At 43.6% G+C, this 21,902-nt stretch overlaps 1 protein-coding gene across 1 annotated transcript in view; it reads right to left on the bottom strand.

The window, feature by feature from the left end:
* The window catches only part of LOC126154210 (uncharacterized), a 79,486-nt gene extending 59,068 nt beyond the window's left edge, over positions 1-20,418 (bottom strand). Inside the window, exons 1-4 of the mRNA XM_049916122.1 lie at positions 20,295-20,418; positions 10,709-10,836; positions 9,553-10,626; positions 9,388-9,519 (exon numbers count right to left, since the gene is read on the bottom strand). Coding sequence (XP_049772079.1) covers positions 9,388-9,519; positions 9,553-10,626; positions 10,709-10,836; positions 20,295-20,418 — 1,458 coding nt within the window. The remainder of the gene's footprint in view (positions 1-9,387; positions 9,520-9,552; positions 10,627-10,708; positions 10,837-20,294) is intronic.
* Positions 20,419-21,902: the final 1,484 nt, after the last annotated feature.

Genomic DNA, 21,902 nt, shown 5'->3' with positions numbered 1-21,902 from the left:
TTCTTACAGACATTATTAATATGTTTTTTCAATTTCAGTTCATTATCCACAAGAATACCTAAGAATCTAGCAGATTCTACTTCTTCCAGCCTTGTTCCATCAACCTCTAAATCCATGTCTACTGCCTTTTCCTTGTTTTTAAACACTGCATACATAGTCTTTTTTAGATTTATAACCAGTTCATTTTCCAACAGCCATTGAGCTGTGACATTTGCAGATATGTGTGCTCTTCTCTCAAGCTGTTCCATATTTTGGTCATTATTTAGTATTGTCATGTCATCATCATACAATATTTTCTTTTCTTCCTCCTCAACACCTATATCATTAACAAACACATTAAATAACAATGGCCCCATTACCGAACCCTGCGGCACTCCATATTTGATGGATTTGGTTTCCGATTGGTACAAGTTTCCTGATGATACATACTGCTTGCAGCTGCACAAGTATGATTTTATCCATTCACCTGGTTGCCCCCGAATGCCATAGTTGCTTAATTTTTGTATCAGCATTTCATGGTCAATGGTGTCAAATGCCTTTGAAAGATCCAGAAACTTTGCAGAGAAAACCTTTTTCTCATCTAAGGACTGTAAAATGTATACTGTTAGACTGGCAATTGCTGATTCTGTAGATTTACCCTTTCTGAAACCATGTTGTGAGGGTATGAGAATGTTAAGTTTGTCCAAATAGTTAACTAATCTGGTATACATAAGCATTTCTAGGATTTTTGAGAAACCTGATATCAGTGAAACTGGTCTGTAGTTGTTGGGATCATCCTTACTCCCTTTCTTGCACACTGGCACTACCTTCGTTATCTTCAGTTTTTCTGGAAAAATTGCATTTCTGAAAGAACAGTTTTCTATGTTCAGCAGTGGTGTTATTATCTCCTCACATACCAGCTTTATTACATGATTTGATATTTCATCATCACCAGCTGATTTCTTGGACTTCAGTTTCTGTATAGTTTTCCGCAATTCATCTTGTGACTATACATATAATCACTAATTAGGTAACTGCAAAACTCAGGTTGGTTACCTAAACTCAATGGTAAGCCATGCAGACATGAAAGAGAGAATGGCATTGAATGTTATCTCAGTTTTTTTGTCCCAACTCAGTTTAGCTCGGTTTGAACTCAGCTTACACAAACTTGCAACTCTGTTAACTCGGTTTGCTGTAAACCCGAGTTGGCCTATTGCTACTTGTGCCTTCCCTCACTGCTGCCAATCCTTGCAATCTACGGTGAGTGGCACAGGTTACTGTACGTGAACTATGGAATTGCTGTACATAAGGTATGCAGCGAAAGTATTCTGTCAGCACTGAATGAGACGTCAGACTCGCCTTACCTTCCAACCGCAGTCACTTCCGAAGTTGGCACAATATGATATTTACAGACTGTACACCAATTATATTTTGGATGTGAAAAATTAAAGAAATTGTGAGCTGGATGTTCTTGCTTCATAGAAATGTGTGTAAAGTACAGCAATGACATGTCATTAAATCATTTCCTTCCAACATTTGTATTACAAAGTTGGTCGACAAAACAACACTTTTTACTGTCACTGACAAAGAAAAGCAGCTGAATTCCATACCGCTTGGAATCTAATGAATGAGGATACCTCGTACATTTGTGAAATTTAACTATGACTCCTGATTTTGTCCGAAGTTCCTTCCCTGATGTATGCCTTTGTCACTTGTGGAAACATCATTTTATGTGTACAAAAATGTTTTATCAGATAACCGCATGAGCCTAAGTCAAGAAAGTTAGGAGAAATTGATTGTCTTGTGCTGTTTTAGAAGAAAATAGAAATACAGAATTGAATCTTGATACTGCACATTTTTATTGTTTTTCTGCCTCACTGTGGATGTTGAAAATCTGAGATCTAGTTATCAGGCTAGGACTGAACCAAGGCAGTCCTCGTCTCCCTGGTTTCACGCATTACTGTGCAGCCATGTCAGTTGGGCAGCTGAATTGATAATTATATGAATGCACGTTGCACAATCGTACACCACACGGAGTTCGAGAAGGTCCTGATTCCTCGAGTTGAGATCATTTTGACTTTGAAGTTTCACACTTTTTCCCTCTCTTCTAATGCACAAATATATTTTCTGTTTTCCATTGAAGCATTTGAGACCACAGATAAAGTACAGCAAGACCATGTTCTTTAGAGTGTACCAGTACTAGCAATTATAAAAGTGAATGTGGGCACATCAAGCCTTGACAGAACTACTTCGAACTGCTGAGATATGGTAAAGTACAGCTGCGGTTAAGATCTGTATCAGGAGGAAGGGGTATCCTTGTGGGAACTTTGGACTGGTGTTAGCAAGAGTAACTGCAATAATATTTATTTTGTGCTGGAAACAGAACCCAGAATCCGCAGGCCAGTGCGTTGGAATGGTCCCCTCCTGCAGCTTGACGAAGGCTGTATGAGTAAGGGAGAGAGAACAGACTGAAGACTCTACTTTGGCAATGTTCTGGGTATCCACACATTCGTCTTCACTGCAGCACTCAGCCAAAACTATCAACAGGCCAAAAAAAAGACATAATTTCCTGTGCTTTTCTCACATGACAGCCTGAGAGGCTAGGAACACAGCAGTCAGGTACTTGCAGGATTTCCTGACTTCGGAAAATCTTTTCCCTCTGTAACACACCAATGCTAATTAATGAAATTACGATTGTATGGTGTATTGAATGAAATTTGTGACTAGGTTGAGAATTTATTGCTAGGGAGAACACAGCATGTTATTTTGAACAGTCAGCAACATATGTAGAAGTAACTTCGGGCATGTCCTATGGAAGTGTGTTGGAACCCTTGATTTTCATGTTGTATATTAATCACATGATATTCAATATTAATAGCAACCTGAGACTTTTTCCAGGTGACTCAGTTATCTGTAATGATGTACTGATTGAAAAAAAAGAGAAACTGTACAAGTCTTCATTCAGATCTTGATAATATTTCAAAGTGGTGCAAAAATATACAATTAGTTTTAAATGTACAGAAATGTAAAACTGTGAACCTCACACAAATCATCGATGACAGGGGTGAACAGAACCTGCAGAGATGTGAACGCAACTGTTGAGCATCTGATCCCTAGATGAAACAAGGGGCTACCAACAGCGTCTCCTCGATGACGATTCAGTGAACATTGCTGTGTACGGGCCTCTACAGCACGTCATTCTGAAAGGTGCAATGCATCCGTCCCTGGGGACCGTGTCCAGCCCTACATGCAGTCTGTTTTTCTCCATATGATGGCAGCTACCACTAGGACGATGCAACATGTCACACAGCTCACAGTATAATTTTGTGGCACAAAGAGCACAAGGATGAGTTTACCGTAATCCCCTGGCCAACAAACTCCCTGGATTAAAACCCAGTCAGGAAACTATGGAACCATTTCAATCGGACTGTTCGTGCCACAGAGCCTCAACCGTGAAACCTAGCACAGATCACTGAGGCGCTGGAGTCAGCAGGACTTCACATCCCTCTCAGTACCATTCAGAACCGCGCACACTCTCTTCCTGCACGTCCGCACTGCAAAAGATAGTCTTCCAGGCTTTTGATAGGTGGTAACATTAATGTGACAGGGCTGTGTATGTAGAGCAGGCATTAATTCATGTATGACCGTTGTTTCATTTATTTTCAAAAAGTGGCTCAAATGGCTCTGAGCACTATGGGACTTAACTTCTGAGGTCATCAGTCCCCTAGAACTTAGAACTACTTAAACCTAACTAACCTAAGGAGATCACACACATCCATGCCCGAGGCAGGATTCGAACCTGCGACTGTAGCGGTCGCGCAGTTCCAGACTGTAGCGCCTAGAACCACTCTGCCACTCCAGCCGGCTCATTTATTTTCAAAAGTCATTAGTGAATAATATCAGCAACAATTTTCAGAATGTGATCTAATGTCACTTTAGAACTTACCTGTTCTGCAGACCAGCAAAAATTATGTTTAGGGGCCATAGAGAATGCTATACTTTAAAAGCAGTATGTTATTTGTTGTGGAATGAACTCATAAGAAAGTCCAGTTATTCCAGATCAACAATAAAACTAAGAATGGAGGGGGACGTACACTCAGCATTTACGTTACACGTCTACCATTTAATGAGACCATATTCCCCTGGTGTTCACAATTTATAATTGTCATTTAATGCCAATATGCACTGATGACAATGCCCACCGCGAAACTTAATGTCGCCTGATGATGCAGTAATGAAAGTGTACGCACAGAGCACACAGGAAAAGGAAATTATTATAGCGACAATGCTGCCCAAAATGGTGAAATCCGCAGACGGACAACTTTGACAAAGGGATAACCATTATGGCTTGTACCTTGTAATGAGCACCTCGGAAACAGTGAGGCCGGTTGGCTGTTTGTGTGCTACTTCCCTGATTATCTATGGAAATTGGCTGAAAGGCAGTAAAGCCACGAGTAGGTGACAAGGTGTCAGACGTTGATGCCTTGTCACAGAAAGTGGACGTCAAAAGCTCGTCCAATCTGTAAAGCAGGATAAGTGACAACTGGCATAACGACGACATCAGTTACAATTGCAGCGGACTTGGGATCATTGAGAACGGGCAATGAACCGGTGGAAAAGTATCGGATAAATCACGTTCCTTGTTACACCAGATCGATGCTCGTGCCTGAATATGTATTCATCCAGGCAAATTGCTGCTCAAAACATTCACCACAACACAGTGAAAGGCGGTGGGAGCAATATTATACTACGGGGTCTGTGATAGTAATTGAAGGCACCATGACAGCTGTGGACCACACGAGTATTATTACAGACCACCTGCAACCCTTCACACTTGGTATCTTCCCAGGATAACAGTCTATCTCACAAGCCCAGTATCAAGATGTAAATTGTTTGTGGAGAGTTGTGGTGCACTAACTTGGAATGTCTTGGCCATCAAATTCGCCTGATCGGAACCCTACAGAATACTTGTGGGGCAAATCACCAGCACGTAATTTGCATCTTCACCTTCATCCTTTTTGCAAGAATTACTTGACCTGTATATAGACATCTGGTGACACATAACTTCCGAACTTGTCAGACCCTTGCTGTGTCAAAACACTCATACTTGACTGCAACTACAGCTCCCTCACTTGATGAAAATTTCTGCCAGAAAGCGAAAGTTCCACGTTAGGAAATTGGGAAAATCGTTTGTGGGTAAGTCTGGTGAATACGGTGGATGAGGAACCAATTCAAATTCCAGTTCACGCACTTTCGCTACTGTTATCACTGTTGTGTGACATGGTGCAATATCCTGTTGAAAGAGCATATTTTTGCATGCCAACCTTGGTCTTTTTTCAGCCAACGTAAGTATCAAAAGATCCAACAATGAAGCACAGTAGGGTCCAGTTATGGGTCTGTCCTTTTCCAAGTAATTTATAAGGCTCCTTCCTTGGGAATCTCAAAAAACGGTGGCCATCACCTTACCAATTAAAATATGGTCCTTGCCTTCTTCGGTGCTATATCACCAGCACTTGTCCATTGTTTTGACTGCCGTTTTGAGTCTGGTGTGTGATGATGGATCCAAGTTTCATCAACAGTTACAAACCGGCGCAAAACGTCTCGAGGATTCCGATTAAACATCGGCAGGTATTTTGTTGAAATGTTGTGCTGGACGCACTTTTGGTCGACTATGAGCAATCGCGGCATTCACTTCTCACACAGCTTCTTCGTAACCTTTTCTCCAAGCAGAATATTATGCATTTTTCTTTGTGGTGACATGAACTGGACGGGTGGAGTTTGCTCCGTCTTCGGCGCTTGTCCGACAATATTTGAATTCACTAACCCAAAAGAAAATGGTCTTTAGTGATGGTGCAGTGACCGCGTGAATTTCATCTGGGTATGTTCTGCCCTGGGCGAGGGTCCAACCATTCAAATGAAAATGTTTGATAACAGCAGGAAACTCGGTTTTCTGTCAACAATGAAGTGTGCCCTGTACATTGAAATTATTTGTACGATCCTTGGAATAATCAAGTTTACTAACCACGAAGATGCAACAAAAATATTCCATTCTTTCATGGAAATTTACCAGACTTATCAAATAGGTGAATGAGTGTGAAATCTTATGGGACTTAACTGCTAAGCTTATCAGTCCCTAAGCTTACACACTACTTAACCTAAATCATCCTAAGGACAAACACACACACCCATGCCCGAGGGAGGACTCGAACCTCCGCCGGGATCAGCCGCACAGTCCACTCTGCTAATCCCGCACGGTGACTTATCAAACCATCCTCGTAGTGCAGGATCTATAGTTCACAATACTACGGCGTGTTTGTTTTTTGCAATGAAGCTTCCGTGTGAAAAACAATGACGAAACTTACTTTCGAAACGCCCCTTTTAGAAATATGTGAGAATTCTGTAACGAATGAAAAGTCAGTAGAGAGTGGCCATAGGTGAAGTTGCCCGTGATTCGTTGATTAGCTTTGGCGCCATTTTCTTGCCAAACGTCTCTCGCGCTTCCTATGTTCGCCGTGCTTTTGAGTTGAATTGAAGTTCAGAGGACCTTTGTAAACGATTAAAAGGTATTTGAATTATTGAGATTTTGTTATGCGTTGTGCATGTATGTTCGATTTAGTTGTATATCGTTTTTAAGCTCTTATTTCTTTAACAGTTCGTGCATACTGGTAGCATCACAAGCTTTTCTGAAGCCAATATCTGACAGTCCTTGCCGGAAACGGAAAGTTCCTGTAATTGTTGTGCCATGCTCATTCGACTATATAGCGTCAAACTTAATTTCGTTCCGAATCACAACACTAGGCATTATTTTGGTTTCAGTATTATTGCCTGACTGTTGACGCAGGCAAGTTGTAAGCACGTTTTCCGCAGTTGTGGTTGCTGAAACATTATTCGTAGTAAATAATTGTAGGTACTCTTGAAGACAGGTTTTAATAGGCCTACTTACTGTGGGGTGGAAGGGATACGGTAGTTTTCTTGTTATATTTGGTCGTTATTACAGTAGCCTACATTTAACATTACCTGATTTTTGTAATCTTTTTCGTTTGTTATCTACGAGAGGTATTCATATATACAGGGTGATTCAAAAATGCATGTAAATATTTTAAGGGTGTATTTGTGAGGTAAATATAAGACAAAAATGTTCTATAAATGTTTTTCCATGAACGTTTAATTCCAGAGTTATCGTTAAATACGAAAGTCATGTCCGTATCAAAACGACGGCAGTGCAAGCAGCAGGATGCCATATTCTGGTACGTAATTCACATACGTATCTCCCAACAGTTGATTCGAAACTGCATGAATAGTGTTTGTTTTTGTTTGCACGTGATGTTTACTCCTACTGTACGGAAGATGGCGCTGATGTTGTTGGTAACGGAAAAGTACGTCCTGTCGTTCATTCATCGTCGGAAGGCCAAAGGTTTCGTGCACATGATGTACTCAAACAGTGAGTATGCTGATATGCACCTTGTGTATGGTGCAGCAGATGGAAATGCACTTGCAGCAAGACGAAGGTACAGTGAGCTGTTTCCAGGAAGACGGTTACCAAGTCATCAGACGTTTGTATCTGTGGACAGACGTATGCGGGAGTATGGCATTCGTCCTGGGCCGCATTCAGGTCGACCACTTGAGCATGCAGTGAACGTCTAGGAACATGTTTTGGACCTGGTAGACCAAGATCCATCTATCAGTACGAGACAAATTAGTGCAGCTGTACGACTTCCACAATCTACTGTATGGCGGCTGCTTCGGAGACAACAGTTGCATCCATTTCACCTGCAAAAAGTGCATAAATTGACACCTGAAGACTATCCTCGCCATCAGCAATTCTGCCAGTGGTTACAAGAGCGTCATTTGAATGATCCAATGTTCATTCGGCGGATATTATTCACAGATGAGGCCATGTTTACTCGTGCGGGTGTAATCAATTCGCATAATATGCACCAGTGGGCTGTCGAGAATCCTGGCGCGAGAATTGTGCTTGGATATCAACATCAATTCTCCATAAACATTTGGTGTGGTATTGTGGGGAATTACTTACTCGGACCTCATGTTCTGCCTCCAAGGCTGAATGGGCACGCGTACTGCGAATTTGTGGAGGGAGAATTGCCTGGATTGTTACAGGATGTCCCTCTTGCAACACGAGCCACCATGTGGTTTATGCACGATGGTGCTCCCGCCCATTACAGCCGCAACGTAAGGGCGTACCTCAATTCTGCGTATCCACATCGATGGATAGGTCGCGGAGGACCAATTGCTTGGCCAGCCAGATCACCTGACCTGAACCCTTTAGACTTTTATTTATGGGGCCGACTAAAGACATTGGTGTATTCTTCTGCAGTACCGAACAGAGAAGTGCTACAACAAAGAATTGAAGGTGGTTGTGAAATTATTCGTGGAGAGTTGAACGGACTGTGTAATGTGCAGAGATCATTGATGCGACGAGCACGGGTCTGTCTGCAAGTTCAGGGACAGCATTTTGAACATGCATTGCATTAAGATTTGTGCAAATACAGTACAGTACAGTACAGTCTGTAAAATGCTTCAATTTTCCTTAGTTATTGTGCATTGCTGTAGTTCAATCAACAGGACCTAAATTAATACAGTGTTCGCGAGGAATTGTTTCAGTTTGTTACGTCACGTTTATTTATCAGTTTGCGTTGTTAGTCCAAATGCACTGTAATTAAACTGTGAACTCTGGGAATTAAATACCTTACGTTGTATTGAATGTATTATCCTGTTTTGTTCATAACTCTGTAATAAGCCAAGTATGGAAAAAATTGTATAGAACATTTTTGTCTTATATTTACCTCACAAATACACCCTTGAAATATTTACATGCATTTTTGAATCACCCTGTATATGAAAGAAAGTCGTAAGCAGTTGCTTACTTGTGACATGCAAAAAGTTTGAAGACGTGACAAGACGTCTCACACTTTTTGCATGTCACAAGTAAACAACTGCTTATGACTTTCATTCATCTGACGTAATACAGATACGTTAAATCTTTAGCGTTATGCACTTCCGATACAAAAGAAATGCTATACACTATATTTTTTTATTTACGTTACTTTCATTGCAATATGTCTAGTAAACGATCTTTAAAGGAGGTAAATGCAAGTAACGAATAATTTTTACAGCCACTGTATCAAATTTTCCTGTGCTGTACGTAGCAGTCTACTATGAGTATATTATAGCTGTAAAGAAAGGCATTTAACGAATGATTTCGCCATATTTTCTTGTGCTTTTGATTCGGTGAGTGTGTACTCCACTACTGGCCATTCAAAGGTCCCGCCCGCAGTTTGGCAGAAAAATGGGCGCCGTATTGTCCGGTTGGCCACTCTCTCCCTATACAGGCTCTCTACAGTGAAGGGGCAAGTGTTTCCCCCTGTGGACGTGTAGGTGCAATGTTACCTCGAAAGAAGTTTGAGACGAGTGCAGCTGGGAGCGGAAGTCGGACACGAGGGTCGGAATATGCTGCAAGGGCGGCGGGGGCGGCAGGCGCGTGGGCGTGGCCGGCGACGCCTGTAGGTGCGGGGGCGGCACCTGGAGCGGCGGCGGCGGCGGCGGTGGAAGTGCCTCTGCGGGGGCGGGGGCGGGCGCCGAGTCGCTGGCGCCCACCTTGTTGCGGCGGCGCGGCACGGGCGCCCCCGCACTCGCCGGCGGCACGTGGTGGTTCATCTCGTGCACCGTCAGGCTCTGCTTGATGTCCGCCGTGAAGTTGCACAGCGAGCAGCGGAACGCGCCGTCGCCCGTGTGGTTCTTGTAGTGCCTGTCCAGGTTCCACTTGTACGGCGTACGGAAGTCGCACATGTCGCACTTGATCATCGGCATCGAGTGGTACTTGACGTGCTTCGTGAACCTGGCGCGCATGTGCGTCACGTAATTGCACTTGCTGCAGCGGAAGAACTTCTTACGGAGGTGCACCGCCTGTTGGTGCCGCGCCACTAGCGCCTTGTTCTGGTCGGAGAACGGGCACTGCGAGCACGTGTACGTCTCCTTGCTGCCGTCTTCGGTTATTTCGTCGGCCTTTTCGCACTTCTCGTCTTCGGCAGCCTCCTTCGGAGCGGAGCCGGCAGGTTCCTGCTTCACGACTACGTCCGAGCAGGGGAGCAGGGGCGGCGGCGCCTTCGCGCCCTTGTCCCTGTCCGGCGGCGCCTTCTTCGCCTTGGCCGACGGCGTCTTGGGCGAGCGCGCGGAGCTCTTCCGCTTGCCCCTGCCCATGACGTGCACCATGTGCACGTGCCGCTGCAGCTTCTGGCTGTGCTTGGACGCGTACAGGCAGTTGGGGCACTCGTACACCCTGATCTTCTCCTTGTGCTCGTCCTTGAGGTGGTACAGGTACGAGCGCGGGTTCTGCGTGAAGTAGGTGCAGTGGCTGCACGAGTAGTTGCGCTTTATCTTACACTCGGGCAGGTTGGCGTCCTCTTCCGCCGTCGCGCCCGGCTCGCCGACCTCGCCGGAGTCGGCGCTGTCGTGGCCGTCGCAGTCCTCTTTCGAAGTGGACTCGCCGACCGCGTCCGCGGAGGAGGCGGCGTCCGCGGCGGGGGCGTCGCCAGCGGGGGCGGCTGCGGTTTCGCCCGCCGGCGGGGCTTCGGCGGCCTCGGGAGACGTCATCGGCGCGTCAGTGGCCGCGTCGGCGGTGACCTCGTCCTGCAAAAGAAGACTCGGTGAGCGCGGCCAGCGGCGAGCGAGCGCCAGCGGCCGCCGGCAATCGATAGCGGCGGAGCGCCACATCCGACGGGCTGCTTCCAATTTTATCCCTCGGCGCGCGGAGCGGCTGCCAGCCTGGCTGCGCCCACGCCCTCTGCGCCTCCGGGAGAGAGCGCAGGCCGCTCTGGAAGGCGCGCCACAGTGCGCCAGCTGCGTCACAAACCGGTGGTCGAGCATCGCCGAACATCTAGCAATCTGTCACTGGCAATCACGAGAAGAATACCACGCCACAAGAACACAGTTGATCACAAGAAACTTTAATATCTGTAAACACTTTAAATCTTTTTGTAATGCCAATATAGCCCGATGAAATATCATCTCGATACACGTCGCTAAATAAATAATTGAATGAGCAACAAATTTTGTGACTAGTTATCTTAAACTTTTGTAGTCCTGTCTTCCTCAGTTGCGTGTAATATTACGGTATATTGATAATTTTTACTTATGGACCCTCTGACAGCAACTGAATAAAACACAATTTTAGTGCCGTACGCGTTTCACTTTTATTTTCTGCAAGGCATCATCAGTGGCAGGTTGCGTGGACAATTTCTTACATATTACGCTCCTGTTGCATTTTTGGTGGTGTTCTTGCTCTTCTGAATGCAAATTTGCGGTTTTTTCCCACCTTCCACAGCACTATGAACTGAACGCTTGTTTTAATGCAGTGTTTTGGTTTTTGTTGCCGACTGTCAAATGTGACTAGTAGCGGTATCTGAAAAACTTTTCATATTTTTGAAACAGTCACGGTCGATTATTCCGGATAGAGGATTGGACCTCACATACTAGACTTCTCCCTGTGGGGTTTTGTAAAGGATCTGGTGAACAGAACCGAGGTTAGAGACCTACATACTTGAAGGCACGCATTTGCAATGCGTTTGAACATGTCATCGTGAAGATCTTGTATCGTATGTGGAGAGAAATGGCATTCCGACTAGACAGTATACGTGCGACTAACGGTGCGCGAACTGATGTGTACGACTGAGGAACAAAACTTTATGAATTATCATATCAAATGTTGAAAACCAATTGTCAATATCTACTACAGTTCTAAAGGTACTAAAGTCTTCAGTTGGAAAGATAATATATGGACACACTGTATTTTTGGGCCATGTAATAGTGTTATTCTATACTAGATATTTCATTTGTAAAGACCCCCTTCAGCATACAGATTTTACAGTTAATAATTACCGGTTTCGGCTACTTGCCATCTTCAGATCTGTTACAAATAGAAAAACAGTGTCGTAATCAACTAAGTTCAATTGGCTAAAGCAAAATCTGAAACAGGCCTACTGATAATTAAGAAAAGTAAAAAAATATTTACATGCTTAACAACCATACATACCAGCCAAGCGCACGATAAAATATTCTGATGTAGGTTCAAATGGCTCTGAGCACTATAGGACTTAACAAAAAATGGTTCAAATGGCTCTGAGCACTATGGGACTCAACTGCTGTGGTCATAAGTCCCCTAGAACTTAGAACTACTTAAACCTAACTAACCTAAGGACATCACACACATCCATGCCCGAGGCAGGATTCGAACCTGCGACCGTAGCGGTCGTGCGGTTCCAGACTGTAGCGCCTTTAACCGCTCGGCCACTCCGGCCGGCAGGACTTAACATCTGAGGTCATCAGTCCCCTAGAACTTAGAACTACTTAAACCCATCTAACGTAAAGGCATCACACACATCCATGCCAGAGGCAGGATTCGAACCTGCGATCGTAGCAGTCACGCGGTTCCGGACTGAAGCGCCTAGAACCGCTCGGCCACCGCGGCCGGCTCTGACGTAGGTATCAACGTCAAAAATTATACATATAGGTAAGTGCTAGTGACGGCCTGGGTGCGTCTAGTATTTATACAAATAACTGAGGTCAGCAGAGGGCATTGTAGTTAGGGTACACTACTAACTAGTATCGTAAATTGAATAGTTAAAATGTAATTTGCGTAGTCACTAATTAAAATAAACTCATATGGAAAAATGAGCATCTGACAATAGATATTACTACATAATAAAAAATGTTTTTCTACTTATAACTCAAAAAGCTTTTTTTTATCTTCCAGGTGACGCAGTTCTGATGCAAAATTGAACTTGAAAACCTGATAAAATGTCGACGCCACATGAGAAAGCCTGATTCATACAGATAACGTCCTACACCCAAGTGCAACGAAGCCAGTCGGTGTGGCCGAGCGGTTCTGGGCGCTACAGTCTGGAACCGCGTGGAGGCTACGGTCGCAGGTTCGAATCCTGCCTCGGGCATGGATGTGTGTGATGTCCTTCGGTTAGTTAAGTTTAAGTAGTTCTAAGTTCTAGGGGACTGATGACCTCAGTAGTTAAGTCCCATAGTGCTCAGAGCCAAGTGCAACGAAACTTTCGAACACGGTATGGAAGGCAACAATCGCCTCGACCAACTATTCGGCCTTGGCATACGTCATTTATAGAAACAGGTAGTGTTCTCCATAAAAAGGAGGCAAGAGTCGCCCATTTGTTTCTGACGCCAACGTGGACAAGATACGGCAGGCGCTTTTAAGGAGTCCGACAACATCGGTGCGTACAACGGCCAGAGAGATGGAGCTGACACGAGCAACAATGCACAATGTCCTGCGTAAGAGGTTATGGCTATTTTCCTACGACGAGCAGCTGCTACAGGGATTAAATCCTATGGACAAACCTTAGCGCGAACAGTTTGCAGCTGCTATGCTAGGCATGATTGACACAAAGACTTTTTGGAAAAGATTTGTTTCTCCGATGGGGCAACGTTTCATGTATCCGGCAAACTGAACAGTCATAACCTTCGTATATGGGGTTCACAGCATCTTCATGTTACACGTGAAATGGAAAGAAACAGTCCCAATGTCAATGTTCGGTGCGGACTGAAGCACAATTGCATCACTGGTCCTTTTTTTTCCATCGAGTCTCCCGTCAACGGTGGTATTTACCTCGACATGTTACAAGAGTTTGCCGTGCCACAACTGGAAGACGTGTAACCTGGTACCATATTCCAGCACTATCAGGCTCCATCCCACTTGTCCGTAAATTTTCGTCAATTTCTAGATGAAAAGTTTCCGAATAGGTGGATTGCACGAGATGATCCAATCCAGCGGCCGTCACAGTCCCCTGACCTCACACCCTCGACTTCTCCCTGTGGAGTTTTGTAAAGGATCTGGTGTACAGAACCAAGGTTAGAGACCTACAGGATTCGAAGGCACGCATTTGCAATGCGTCTGAATATATCACCGTGAAGATCTTGTACCGTTTGTGGACACAAATTGATGTGTACAACTGAGGAACAAAACTTTATGATTTATCTTATCACATGTTGAAAACCAATTGTTAATATCTAGTACAGTTCTAAAGGTACTAAAGTCTTAGGTTGTAAAGATAATCTATGAACACGCTGCATTTTTGGACCATAGTCATGTAATAATGCCTGAAAAGATATGTCCGCCGTTTGACTGTACAAACTTCTTTATTTTATATCAAGTTCCCGCCTGAAACCATTATGAAGTACAATATTGTTAGATATAATCAGACTTTGTTAAGTGAAGTCACGGCCAAGATCCATTGAACTGGGTGTCTCAACGTATAGATAAGTACAAAATCAAGGAAATGTGTGTAGACAAATAGCAAACCTGTTTTCCAGCCGTAAAACAAATGAGCCACAAGATGGACGTCAACACTGTCGTTACTTGTGCGGTGATTCTGAACATATGCTCTGGAAATTATTGGTTGACTGGTCGTCAAAGATGCTCATCTGTGTTAATCTTCGACCACCAGTCAACTAGTAACTTCCATAGTTTATTTTCAGACCATATTCACTGGACATGTAACGATTGTATTGATGTTCATTTTATGGCTCACTTGTTCTACGGTTGGAAAACAAGTTTGCTGCCTGTCTCCATACATTTCTTTGATGTACTTATCTACACGTTGCGACACCCAGTTCAATAGATCCTGACCAAGACTTCACTTAAAGTCTAATTGTATCCAACATTGTTGAACTTCAAAACGGTGTATGGGCGAAATCGTGATAGTAACATGAAATAAGGACGTTTGAACGGTTAAATGGCGAAAATATTATTCAAACAAAACTCACGTCATTTCGGCTTTGAAGCCATCATCTAATGTAAAAATGAGAAAATTTAAACAAAAAACATATCTCATAACTGACGCCATGACTAGGAACGGTGATCTTGTTTGCAACAGTAACGTAAAACTAACGTCATATACGATAGTCTTACATCACTGTTGACAAACTGCACTTTACGACGCCAGACCTGAATATGATCTGCACCGAGATTGTAAGCGATAGTCGGTGAAAAAGAAGTTTTGATCCAGACGATGTTTGTTTATTTGTAATTAAAAACACATTAATAGCTTTATAATACACCTAACAAGTACCATTTACTTTCTCTTTAAATATACACTCTCCGCTCTTACGTACCTGACTACACGCCTACGTGTACTCGGTGAATCTGTTCACTTTTTTCCGCACATTTAGTAAGCTTGTTTCTTGCTTTATAACTCCAGTGACATGTTTTTTCTTTTTAATTGCTTATTTTCAGATCTGATTGTGGCTGGAAAGCCGAAACCACTTCTGAATTTTAATAAACTAATTTATAACTAAGAAATTGATTTCCACATTACATTAGCAACAGATTTTCCAACTCTCTGACAAACTGATAGAACCGAAATACAATGAATGTTTGACGACAGCAATCGCTGACGACCTTAATGAATTTAACGAAACACATTCCGGAAATCAACACCATACGTTGTACACATGAAATTCTTTCATTCCATCGAACTTCTTGGTCGTTATCAAGTACCTGAATGCAGAAAAATATGTCAAATTACAGAGTACAGGACAGTATGTGATTTTCTGCATATGGCGCTCCCAATCCCCCTCCCCCCCTCTCTCTCTCTGTCCCTCTCTCTTCTCCGTCGTGATTCGTGCATATTAAGGCACGATATCGTTTCCAAGAGCCAATAATTTTAACTCGTGAAGATGATGGGTGCGGTGACTATAGAAAGCTCAAGAAGTACAATCTAGGCGTCCTCAAAACCGAGGAGCCATTAATTGTGAAATATATTTCCTGGTTTCTTCCAGTAAATTTAATTCGTCCATTTATTCTCCTTGTAGCTGATGGTATCTCCAGCGACCAATGACCCCTGCGTTGACACTAAGTTGGGAAGGGTATCAATAATCAAAACAACTGCGCCCGTTGTTATACATTAGTGATTCACAAAACAACGACATGAGGGGAGACGGTGGTGCAGTCTGTACATAATGCACAACTACACAGTCGAGAAAGAGCAGTAGTTGATGATGTAAAAGTAACGGGAGGCAAGTAACTTGGTTGAATCACGCATTGGCACCATCTATCGACCGATCGGAGATGGAGGGCCGATGCTGAACATAACCGCATTAAACTCAGACATGGGGTCAACAGGTTTATCGAGAGTGGAGCAAGATCTTGTTAACTGCCTATGGCAGCCGGTCTCCAGATTTTTTTTTTCTTGGAAGTTGTACCAAAGATGAGGAAGAATAATTAACCCACAAAGGAGATGCAAAACCCTTGTTCGACCAATTCTTGAGTAATGTACCCCTGTATAGCCCGCCTCACTTCAAACAGAGACGTCTTATTAGCGCCACTTTAGCAGAGATATAGCACAAAATGGAATTACCAATATGTATAAACGCGTTGAACACAGCACTGATGTGGAATGTATAGGTAATTCCAGGAGTACCCCAAGGGAATGTTATAAACCGTAACTGTTTACAGTATATACAAATGATCTAGTGCATAACATTGGAAGCACCATGAGTCTGTCCGCTGACGATGGTGTTGTCCAGAAGTAGGTTGCAACGTCAGAAAGCTGTAACGAGACAGGAATACCTGCGGAGAATCGTTGATTGTGCACGGACTAGCAAGTAATATTGAACGTAAATAAAAGTTAAGATGTTGCGCATAAACATCCGAGGAGATCCGTTAGCTATTGTTCGATTATGCCGTTGACGAAAAATCACTAGATATACTCGTAACAAAACAACCGTAAAATATCAGAGTAATCGTCTGAAACAGTCTACAATGGAATGATCAGGTAAAACGAACTGAAGGAAAAGCACACGCCAGGGTGAGATTCATTAGGTGAACTTAAGCAAACGTAATTCATCCACGAAAGAAGTGGCTTACGAAGCACCTGTACGACCGATTCTTGAAAAATCCTCATTAGTCTGAACAAACCAGCTGCTACGTCACATCTATAGCCTATGTGGCTAATTTCCAATTAATAATAAGCAGTGTAAGTAATAACCAAACTACCTGACCGTCTCACATGCTGCTGTACGAAATCGCCAATGCTTACCAGTAAGAACAACCACGTAAAATATGTCTTACACCTGATGGTGCAGTTAAGTTTTGAAACATATACTGTATTTGAACATTGTGAAGTACCGCGAAGAAAACGATTTATTGACATATAGCCAGCACGGATTCAGAAAATATCGTTCTTTTGAAACACAACTAGCTCTTTATACTCATGAAGTAATGAATGCTATCGACAGGGGATGTCAAACTGATTCTATATTTTTAGATTTCCAGATGGCTTTCGACACCGTTACTCACAAGCGTCTTCTAACCAATCTGCGTGCCTACGTAGTATCGCCTCAGATGTGCGAGTGGATTCGTGATTTCCTGTCAGAAAGGTCACAGTTCGTAGTAATAGACGGAAAGTCATCGAGTGAAACAGAAGTAACATGCGGCGTTCCCCAAGGAAGTGTTATAGGCCCTCTATTGTTCCTGATCTATATTAACGACATAGCAGGCAATCTGAATAGCCGTCTTAGATTGTTTGCAGATGATGCTGTCATCTACCGTCTTGTAAAGTCATCCGATGATTAAAACGACTTGCAAAATGATTTAGATAAGATATCTGTATGGTGCTAAAAGTGGCAATCGACCCTGAATAAAGGAAAGTGTGAAGTTATTCACATGAGTACTAAAAGAAATCAGCTAAATTTCGATTACGCGATAAGTCACACAGATCTGAAGGCTGTAAATTGAGCTAAATACTTAGGAATTACAATTACAAATAACCTAAATTGGAACGATCACATAGATAATATCGTGGGTAGAGCAAACCAAAGACTTCGATTCATTGTTAGAACACTTAGAAGGTGCAAAAGGTCTACTAAAGAGACTGCTTACACCACGCTTGTCCGCCCTATTCTGGAGTATTGCTGTGCGGTGTGGCATCCGCATCAGGTGGTCCTGACAAAGTACAAAGAAGCGCAGCTCTTTTTGTATTATCGCGAAATAGGGGAGATAGTGTCACAGACATGATACGTAAATTGGAGTGGCAATCATTAAAACAAAGGCGTTTTTCGTTGCGACGGGATCTTCTCATGAAATTTCAATCACCAATTTTCTTCTCCGATTGCGAAAACGTTCTGTTGTCACCCACTTACATAGGGAGAAATGACCGTCACGATAAAATAAGAGAAATCAGGGCTCGCACAGACAAATTTAAGTGCTCATTTTTCCCACGTGCCGTTCGAGAGTGGAACGGTAGAGAGACAGCTTGAAGGTGGTTCATTGAACCCTCTGCCAGGCACTTTATTGTGAATAGCAGAGTAATCACGTAGATGTAGATGATGATGACGATTAAGCATCGAAACTCGTAGTGAATAGTATAAAATTTCGTGACTGGCGCAGAATTATATATTTTGTTTCATTAAACCCTATCCTGCAAAATTACTTAGACATAGCACGGTAGTTGCTTCCAGAATGAAACTGTCATTCTGAAATGGGGCATCCGCCAAATGAAGAAGAAAGAAGATTAGAGTTCAACGTCGCGGTCGTTAGGGACAGGGCACAGGCTCGGATTACGAAAGGATAGGAAATGAAATCGGCCGTGACCTTTCCGAAGCAACCATCCCGGCATTTACGGAAATTACGGAAAACCTAAATCTGGATGGACATTAGCGAGTCCAGTGCGCTAACCACTGCGCCACCTTCCTCGGTCCCGCCGAAATGAATGTTCCTCACACATTAAAATGATTTTCGGACATTTACGATCGTTTTCAGTGAAAGATAATGCTCCGGGGTGGATTTCCGGATGGCTTTTAACACTGTACCACGCAAAGTTTGTAGTGAAATTGCTTGCTTATGGAATATCGTCCCAGTTTTGTGACTGAATTCGTGATTTCCTGTCAGAGAGGTCACAGTTCGTAGTAATTGATGGAAAGTCCTCGAGTATAGCAGAAGTGATTTCTGGCGTTCTCCAAGGTAGTGTTATAGGCCCTATGCTGTTCCTTATCTATATAAACGATTTGGGAGACAATCTGAGCAGTCGTCTTAGTTGTTTGCAGATGATGCTGTCGTTTATTGTCTAGTCAGGTCTTCAGAAGATCAGAACAAATTGCAAAACGGTTTAGAAAAGATATCAGTACAGTGCGAAAATTGGCTGTTGACCCTAAATAATGAAAAGTGTGATGTCGTTCACAAAGAAAAAAAACGGCTCTGAGCACTATGCGACTTAACTTCTGAGGTCATCAGTCGCCTAGAACTTAGAACTAATTAAACCTAACTAACCTAAGGACATCACACACATCCATGCCCGAGGCAGCATTCGAACCTGCGGCCGTAGCGGTCGCTCGACTCCAGACTGTAGCGCCTAGAACCGCACGGCCACTCCGGCCGGCGGTCGTTCACATGAATGCTAAAAGGAATCCGTTAAACTTCGGTTACATGATAAATCAGTCAAACCTAAAGGCCGCAAATTCAACTAAATACCTAGGAATTATAATTACGAACAACTTAAATTGGAAGGAACACATAGAAAATGTTGTGGGGAAGGCTAACCAAACACTGCGTTTTATTGGCAGGACACTTAGAAAATATAACAGATCTACTAAAGAGACTGCCTACACTACGCTTGTCCGTCCTCTTTTAGAATACTGCGGCACGGTGTGGGATCCTTACCAGATTGGATTGACAGACTACATCGAAAAAGATCAAAGAAGGGCAGCACGTTTTGTGTTATTGCAAAATAGGGGAGAGAGTGCCACTGAAATGATACAGGATATGGGATGGACAACATTAAAACAAAGGTGTTTTTTGCTGCGGAGGAATATTGTCACGAAATTCCAATCACCAGCTTTCTCTTCTGAATAAGAAAATATTTTTTTGACGCCGATCTACATACGGAGAAACGATCACCATGATAAAATAAGGAAAATCAGAGCTCGCACTGAAAGTTACAGGTGTTCGTTCTTTTCGCACGCTATACGAGATTGGAATAATAGATAATTGTGAAGGTGGTTCGATGAACCTTCTGCCAGGCACTTAAATGTGATTTGCAGAGTATCCATGTAGATGTAGAGCTAGAGCCAGCGCAAGGTGTTAATGACCCAGGAAGGTTAATTTCATTACAATTTATCCAATTCACTCTATTAGGAAAGGGGAGATGTGTTGTAGGCCAAAAATACGCGCCTTACAGCTGCAAAGACAAGGAGTAGCGTCTGCGGAACGAGGACACAGTACTGCCGGTGTTCTCGAATGTTTCGGCGACGGCGCGGATGGGCAGACGGCTTCCAGAGTGTACCTGCGCGCCGCCGCCGCCTGAAATAGCCGTGGCTGGACCCCACGGCCTCCGTCTGCAACCGACGTCCCAGCAGCTCTGGCGCCAAACACTTGGCACCCACGTACTTGTCTGCCCGTTTCCTCATTCCCCGACTGCGCCATCGTGTACAGGTAACACAGCCGTCGTTTAAATTTTACTACACCGTAAGTCTGCTATCACGTTCAGTATGAACCAAAGACCGTTAAAGAACATCCAGGAGTGCGCCAAATCGTGAGGCATCGGCACTAGTTAGGCTCACTTACAGCAACCGCGGAATAAAGTCGGCACCTTGGACTTAGTTTAATGTTTACGCGCAGTCATTAGTATCGACTAAATTTCTGTACTTCTTTCCGCCTTTGCGAGAGCTAGGTGTGTGATCTCGTTCATCTATATATATTATAAAGTGCGCGCTTACGGTCTATCCAGTGACATATGCGGTTGGATAGAAAGTTTTCTAACAGACAGGGAGCAGTATGTTGTCCTGAACGGGGTAACTTCAACAGAAACAAGAGTAACTTCAGGTGTGCCATAGGGCAGCGTAATAGGTCCTCTGCTTTTTACGATTTACATAAACGATCTGGTTGATGGTGTTGACAGCGGCCTGAGACTGTTTGCCGATGATGCTGTAGTCTACAGGAAAGTAGTATCACACGAAAGTTGTGAACAAATCAAAGAGGATTTGCAGAAAATAAAGGCGTGGGGTAATGACTGGCAGCTATCTCTCAATATTAGTAAGTGTAACCTACTGCGTATAGCAAGGCGAAAATCCCCATTAATGTACGAGTACAAAATAAATGATCAGTCTTTGGAAGCGGTAACATCAGTCAAGTATCTGGGTGTGACTATTCGAAATGATCTCAAATGGAATGATCAGATTACAGAAGTAGCGGGTAAGGCGAACTCTAGATTGCGTTTCATTGGTGGAATCCTGAAGCAAATGGTTCAAATGGCTCTGAGCAAAAAATGGTTCAAATGGCTCTGAGCACTATGGGACTTAACATCTATGGTCATCAGTCCCCTAGAACTTAGAACTACCTAAACCTAACCAACCTAAGGACATCACACACATCCATGCCCGAGGCACGATTCGAACCTGCGACCGTAGTGGTCGCGCGGTTCCAGACTGTAGCGCCTAGAACCGCTCGGCCACACATGCCGGCAATCCTGAAGCGATGCAGTCCTTCAACAAAGGAAATAGCTTACAATACGTTAGTTCGTCCAGTCTTAGAGTATTGTTCGTCTGTATGGAACCCTTACCAGTTGGGTCTGATTCAAGAAATTGAGAAGGTCCAAAGAAGAGCGGCAAGATTCGTGACTGGTACATTTAACCATCGCGAGAGCGTTACAAATCTCATAGAAAGTTTGAAGTGGGACACACTTGCAGATAGACGACGCGCTAAACAGAAGGGGCTGCTCACTAAATTCCGAAATCCAATCTTCACCGAGGATGTAGAGCATATATTATTACCACCAACTTTCAAATCGCGTATTGATCATCATTCCAAGATAAGGGAAATAAGAGCTCGTACTGAGACGTTTAGATAGTCGTTTTTCCCTCGTGCGCTTCGCGAGTGGAACAGAGGGGGGGGA

This window comes from Schistocerca cancellata, chromosome 2 (genome assembly GCF_023864275.1).
Source record: "Schistocerca cancellata isolate TAMUIC-IGC-003103 chromosome 2, iqSchCanc2.1, whole genome shotgun sequence".
Taxonomy (NCBI): domain Eukaryota; kingdom Metazoa; phylum Arthropoda; class Insecta; order Orthoptera; family Acrididae; genus Schistocerca; species Schistocerca cancellata.
This window is presented reverse-complemented; position numbering and strand designations above follow the sequence as displayed.